A 7,052-nucleotide genomic window follows, 5' to 3' on the forward strand; every position below is an offset into this window, starting at 1 on the left:
ACAGCACGATCCTTCTTGACCCACCTCCTAGAGAAATGGAAACAAAAACAAAAATAAACAAGTGGGACCTAATGAAACTTAAAAGCTTTTGCACAGCAAAGGAAACCATAAACAAGATGAAAAGACAACCCTCAGCATGGGAGAAAATATTTGCAAATGAAGCAACTGACAAAGATTAATCTCCAAAAGACATTTCTCCAAAGAAAATCTATAGATTGCCAACAGACACATGAAAGAATGCTCACATCATTAATCATTAGAGAAATGCAAATCAAAACTACAATGAGATATCATCTCACATTGGTCAGAATGGCCATCATCAAAAAATCTACAAACAACAAATGCTGGAGAGGGTGTGGAGAAAAGGGAACCCTCTTGCACTGTTGGTGGGAATGTGAATTGGTACAGCCACTATGGAGAACAGTATGAAGGTTCCTTAAAAAACTAAAAATAGAATTACCATACGACCCAGCAATCCTCCTACTGGGCATCTACCCTCAGAAAACCGTAATTCAAAAAGAGTCATGTACCAAAATGTTCATTGCAGCTGTATTTACAGTAGCCAGGACATGGAAGCAACATACGTGTCCATGGACAGATGAATGGACAAAGAAGATGTGGCACATATATACAATGGAATATTACTCAGCCATAAAAAGAAACGAAATTGAGTTATTTGTAGTGAGGTGGATGGACCTAGAGTCTGTCATAGGGAGGGAAGTAAGTCAGAAAGAGAAAAACAAATACCGTATGCTAACACATATATATGGAATGTAAAAAAAAATGGTCATGAAGAATCTAGGGGTAAGATGGGAATAAAGACACAGACCTACTAGAGAATGGACTTGAGGACACGGGGAGCGGGAAGAGTAAGCTGGGAGAAAGTGAGAGAGTAGCATGGTCATATATACACTACCAAATGTAAAATAGATAGCTAGAGGGAAGCAGATGCATAGCACAGGGAGATCAGCTTGATGCTTTGTGACCACCTAGAGCGGTGGGATAGGGAGGGTGTGAGGGAGGGAGATGCAAGAGGGAAGAGATATGGGGATATATGTATATTTATAACTGATTCACTTTGTTATAAAGCAGAAACTAACACACCATTGTAAAGCAATTATACTCCAATAAAGATGTTAAAAGAAAAAGCTAGGCAAAATTGAACTATAGTGTTTGAGTATATATTTGTGTGATAAAACTGTACAGAAAATCATGAAGGTGATTACCATAAATGTCAGGATAGTGGTTACATTTAAGGATGGAAGGAGTGAGCTGTGTTTGGACAGGGTACAGAGAAGCCTTCTGGATTGGCTGGCAAAGTTCTATTGATTTGGGTCATAGTTACCAGCGTGTTTTCCTTCTAAGTCAATAAGCTATAATTTTGTTTTATGCAATTTTCTGTATTTGTGCTATATTTTGCAAGAAAAAAATTTTAAGGGGAAAATGATTGAATTAAGCAGTGGCCAGATATTGCCTTTGATGGGACTTCTCCCATATACTGATGAGCTCTCTCAAAGTTCTAGGCAGATCAACTGGAGACAATCAGCCCATCACACAAACCAAGAGCATTTTTTCCAAGGTTAGTCTCTGTGTATATAGCCTGGTCAGTGTTTCTTTCTCTTGGGTGTATCTGCCTCTCTCTGAGCCCCAAGGATGATGGCTTGTGAAGATATCCAGTCACCATTTCTCATTTCTCCTTTAGGTTTCTAAAAGTGAATCATCCTCTGTTCTCTAACAGAGATATTATTAAGTAGCAATTACACTAATATTCTAATGATCAATACAAATGACCCAGGTAAAGGAAATGTCTCTGGTCTGTTCCGCTTCCTTTCTATTACTAACTTTATGTGAACACAATTGCCTAAACCTTGACAAGTTCTCCCAGAGACATTTTAGTAAGTCTATCTGAGGTTCACAGAATGCCCAAGAAAGGCTCCAGCACATTGTAGAGTGCTGTCCAAGTGTCTCTGCACATTCACCCTCTCATTTCTTCCTATTCTTTGTGATTAGGTGTGTACATTCTTTTTATGTGATAGCAAATAATTAAGCCATTACTTGAGGCAAAAAGCATGAAGGGGTTTCACATCTAATGGCTTGGGAACAACACAGAGCTAGTAAAATAGTGGCAACCCCAGACTGAAACCACCAAGGATCCAAGTGTGTTAGACATACGACATTTTTTTCTACCCCTGAAATCTGCAGAACAAATTTCTTAAGTTATAAATCAGTTACTAATTTTAACTTTTTGGGTTGTTGTTGGATTTATTTAATATCCAACTCTATGACTTCATCTTGTACTAGCAAACTGCATTTTCCCAGTATCTTTTTTCTATTTCAGTTTGATCTAAATTAAGATAATTTACAAAGTAGCTCTTCTAGGCTTTGGCTCAAATGTTACAAACTCTTTCTAAGCATGAGATTCTATTGCTTAGGGTCTTATGGACTTTGCCCATCTCAGAGGTCTTAATCAGCTTAATTAGGCTGATACCCACAAGCCTTGTAAGGTTCCAATATGACACTGATTCTTTCTTAGAGAAAACCCAGCATCAGCAGTAAGGTTCCAGGCCCCCAGAATTAGAGAGGAAAGCCTGTGGACCTACAGTGTACTCCAGGGAGGTGCTGGTGAGTGGGGCAGGTACACCAGAATACAGTTGGTTAGAAGAATACAAGTGATCTGAGTCCTGTGCCTGTCTATGTGATGCACCACCGCATCACAGGCCAGCCATTGTCCTGGCACCTGCACAAATGCTGTAGGTTGTGCAGCTTTACCGGGACAAGGGTCTCCTTGGGAATTCCTTCCATGTAGATACAGCCAAAGTGCTTAACATGAAAAAAGGTTATAACCCCATCTTTACACGGTAGAAGCCATCAGCCAAAGTTATAGGCTTATGGGGGGGGGCGGGGGGGCGGGAGGGGCGGCACTGGAAAAGGGAAATCCAAAGGTCTCGGGTTTCAAATTAATACTGATCTAAAGTCGCATTTCCAAGGTTCGGCTTCATCTCCCTGTATTTCAAGAGCGCCTCCCTGATCACTAATTGCTTCCTTCCGTTGCTGGGTAAACCTTTAACCCCTATCCTACCTCCATTTGTTCAATAGGAATTTTCATTTTCACTTGAATCTTGAGTAGAATTGGAAATCAGGTGTGCCTGTCTAGGCTTAATCATTAAGTCGTGGTCAAATCGCTCTCCCGGAGCGCGTGAACAAAAATGAATGGACATTTACGTAAAAAAAAAAAAGAGAGAGAGAGAGAGAGAGAGACTTTCGGACTTCACCCAGGACTGAGGATGCAGGAGGCCGAGCGTACGGATAGCAGCGAGGGGTCAATCCCCGCCCGGCGCCGGGTCGGCGGTGGAGGAGTCGGAAGTGGTCGGGGTTTGGGGGAGGAGATCCGCTCATACACAACAGGAGAGGTTGCGCCGCCATATCTGCTGCCGCCGCCGCAGTTGCGAATGCAGCGTCGGGACCGGGCTGCCTCCGCGCCGCCGCTAAGGTTCGTGTCGCTCCCCCGCGAGCCCCCTGCTCTTGCCGCCTCATCCCCGGCGGCACTGCCCTCTATTTCTGGCCCGTTGAGCCCGCTCCCTTCCCGCATCCATCAGGGCTGAGGACCATGGATCCGGGCAGCAGCAGCAGCAGCGACTCGGCTCCCGACTGCTGGGACCAGGTGGACATGGAAGCACCGGGTTTGGCCCCGAGCGGGGACCGAGCCGCCTCGGCGGCTGCTGCGGCGGCGGCCGAGGCCCAGCGTGAGCCCCTCATCTCGGCCTTCAGCAGACAGCTCAACGTCAACGCCAAACCCTTCGTGCCTAACGTCCACGCCGCGGAGTTCGTGCCGTCCTTCCTGCGGGGCCCGTGCCAGCCGCAGATCCCCCCGGCCGACGCCCCCGGCATCGATGAAACCTGCTCCGGCGCGGGCGACCCTCAAGGTAAAAGGCTGGGACGGGGGGCACCTGTGGAACATTCCAAAGAGGAACAGTTAGTGTGGCGTGAAGGTTCCAATTCAGCCGTTACCATGGAACTTTCGGAACCTGTTGTAGAAAATGGAGAGGTGGAGATGGTCTTAGAAGAATCATGGGAGCACAATAAAGAAGTAAGTGAAGCTGAGCCAGGGGGTAGTTCCTTGGGAGATTCGGGGCCCCCAGAAGAAAGTGGCCAGGAATTGATTGAGAAAGAGGAAATCAGAAAATCGAAATCTGTGGTCGTACCCTCAGGTGCTCCTAAAAAAGAACACGTAAATGTGGTATTCATTGGGCATGTAGATGCCGGAAAGTCAACCATTGGAGGACAGATAATGTTTTTGACAGGAATGGTTGACAAAAGGACACTTGAGAAATACGAAAGAGAAGCTAAAGAAAAAAACAGAGAAACTTGGTATTTGTCCTGGGCCTTAGATACAAATCAGGAAGAACGAGACAAGGGTAAAACAGTAGAAGTGGGTCGTGCCTATTTTGAAACAGAAAAGAAACATTTCACAATTTTAGATGCCCCTGGCCACAAGAGTTTTGTCCCAAATATGATTGGTGGTGCTTCTCAAGCTGATTTGGCTGTACTGGTAATCTCTGCCAGGAAAGGAGAGTTTGAGACTGGATTTGAAAAAGGTGGACAGACAAGAGAACATGCAATGTTGGCAAAAACAGCAGGGGTGAAATATTTAATAGTGCTTATTAATAAGATGGATGATCCCACAGTAAATTGGAGCAGCGAGAGATATGAAGAATGTAAAGAAAAGCTAGTGCCCTTTTTGAAGAAAGTCGGCTTCAGTCCCAAAAAGGACATTCACTTTATGCCCTGCTCAGGGCTTACTGGGGCAAATATTAAAGAGCAATCAGATTTCTGCCCTTGGTACACTGGATTACCATTCATTCCGTATTTGGATAATATGCCAAACTTCAACAGATCCATTGATGGACCAATTAGACTGCCAATTGTGGATAAGTACAAGGATATGGGCACTGTGGTCCTGGGAAAGCTGGAATCAGGATCCATTTTTAAAGGCCAGCAGCTTGTGATGATGCCAAACAAGCACAATGTGGAAGTTCTTGGAATACTTTCTGATGATGCTGAAACTGATTATGTAGCCCCAGGTGAAAACCTTAAAATCAGACTGAAGGGAATTGAAGAAGAAGAGATTCTTCCAGGATTCATACTCTGTGATCCTAATAATCTTTGCCATTCTGGACGCACATTTGATGTTCAGATAGTGATTATTGAGCACAAGTCCATCATCTGCCCAGGTTATAATGCGGTGCTGCACATTCATACTTGTATTGAGGAAGTTGAGATAACAGCCTTAATCTCCTTGGTAGATAAAAAATCAGGAGAAAAGAGTAAGACACGGCCCCGCTTCGTGAAACAAGATCAAGTGTGCATTGCCCGTTTAAGGACAGCAGGAACTATCTGCCTTGAGACATTCAAAGATTTTCCTCAAATGGGTCGATTTACTTTAAGAGATGAGGGCAAGACCATTGCGATTGGAAAAGTTCTGAAACTGGTTCCAGAGAAGGACTAAGCAGTTTTCTTGTCCCTACACAATACTGTGAGAATTGACTACACAAGTTCACCACCTTCTCTTATTTACTGCCCATTAAGAGACTTTTCTCCATATTTTGCAAAGAAAAATTTCACAGCAAAAATCCATGTTTTGTCAGCTTTCTCATGTTGAGATCTCAGTTGTGTCACTGCTGAATTTACCCATAAGTTTCCTCCTCCTATGCCATTCTGCTTCCTTGAACAGAATCAGTAATAGCTTTGTAAGTGATGTGGATGTAATTGTCTATAACAATGAAAAATTAATATATTTTTTAATTTTTCATTTTCCCTTAGGATATTTAGACAACCCTTGTTCCACGCAGACCAGAGTGTGTCAGTGTGTGTGTACATGTTAAAAAGACAACTAACATGTGAATAAAATATTCCATTTGAAACTCTTATTGGTATTTGAAATGCTTTTGAATATTTTTTTAAATTTGTCTGTAATACTTCTCAATTAGGTTTTTTACTGTCTCAAGTAACTGAATACATTTTATTACCTGGGCTTTTAACAACTGTCCTGCACTCACTGTTTTAAATGAGGAATTTACAAACAATGCACAGGTTTGTGTTAAAGGAAAAATTTTAATTTTGAGAAAAATAATTTAGAGGTCTTCCCAATGAACTTTGTTTTCTGTGTTCAAGTCCAGTCAATAAAGGAGCTCTTCTGCTTCCCCACTTGTGATTTGAAAAAGAAAAGCTCAGGCCATCTATCAAGTCCCCAAATGTTGAACATGGCCAGATTACAAATATACCTGGGGATTCAGACCGTATGTTGACTAGACTGTTATCTGCACTCCCTCATCTTAACACACCCCTTTTTTTAATTCACCAAGAGACTTGTGGTGTGGGACACAACACAGTAAGGGGCATGACTTGAGAAGGTAAATGCTTGCAATAGTAAGTCATTCACTGACAAGTAAGGGTTATTAAGGGTCCTGAGCTTGGAGATGGGGAGACCATTCCACTCTTCTATTCTTCAGTGCTTGGGGTTAGTAGGAAAGGTGGGAGATCATTTTTACAATCAGATCATGACCCACTCTTGGGGTCAGAGTTAACTGGACTCGTCTCTGAAGAGTACATTGGGGAAAACACCAACTGTGGACCCTGAGGTGGCTACTTTTATTGCCAGGAGAGTGGCCTGATAACCTGCATAACTATCAACAGCTGAAAGAACTTTCTGTCTTGGTAAGTAGGTAGTGGCCCAGTGTAAACACTGCCCAATGGTGGACAGAGCCAATTCCTCACATTCGTGGGGTGGTTGAACAAGGGTGGAGACTGCTGCCGGAACACTATGGGCTATACTCAGGACCTTTCTCCATGGTCCCTTTGTTTGTGTCCGCATGTACCTCCAGGGCATCTAACCTGTCAGAGATAGCCACAGGTCTTGTCAGGGCATCAGTAGCATGGCTCTGTGAATCATCCAACCATAGATCTTCGGGGCACCCACAAGGGAAAAGAGGATTTCTATTTTGTCATATGTCAGCTAACCTAACCGACAGGGATGTGCCTCATGTTGTCTTGGA

The 7,052-nt window shown here is 43.5% G+C and overlaps 1 protein-coding gene across 2 annotated transcripts; it reads left to right on the top strand.

Moving 5' to 3' along the window:
- Positions 1–3,371: 3,371 nt before the first annotated feature.
- Positions 3,372–6,220, top strand: GSPT2 (G1 to S phase transition 2). 2 transcript variants are annotated; one of them, XM_007471617.1, is made up of 2 exons: positions 3,410–3,490; positions 3,597–5,925. In XM_007471617.1, exon 2 carries the CDS (start codon positions 3,608–3,610, stop codon positions 5,504–5,506), a length of 1,899 nt encoding a protein of 632 aa, XP_007471679.1. In that variant the 5' UTR covers positions 3,410–3,490; positions 3,597–3,607; the 3' UTR covers positions 5,507–5,925. The 2 variants fall into 2 exon arrangements, with proteins under 2 accessions (XP_007471678.1, XP_007471679.1); XM_007471616.1 differs by having other exon boundaries at positions 3,372–6,220.
- The last annotated feature ends 832 nt before the right edge of the window (positions 6,221–7,052 follow it).

Source organism: Lipotes vexillifer, unplaced genomic scaffold (assembly GCF_000442215.2).
Source record: "Lipotes vexillifer unplaced genomic scaffold, Lipotes_vexillifer_v1.1 scaffold2398, whole genome shotgun sequence".
NCBI classification, from domain to species: Eukaryota; Metazoa; Chordata; class Mammalia; order Artiodactyla; family Lipotidae; genus Lipotes; species Lipotes vexillifer.

Bases quoted from the DNA above. Each gene is read 5' to 3' on its own strand.
- GSPT2 (XM_007471616.1), top strand. From the start codon at position 3,608: ATGGATCCGGGCAGCAGCAGCAGCAGCGACTCGGCTCCCGACTGCTGG.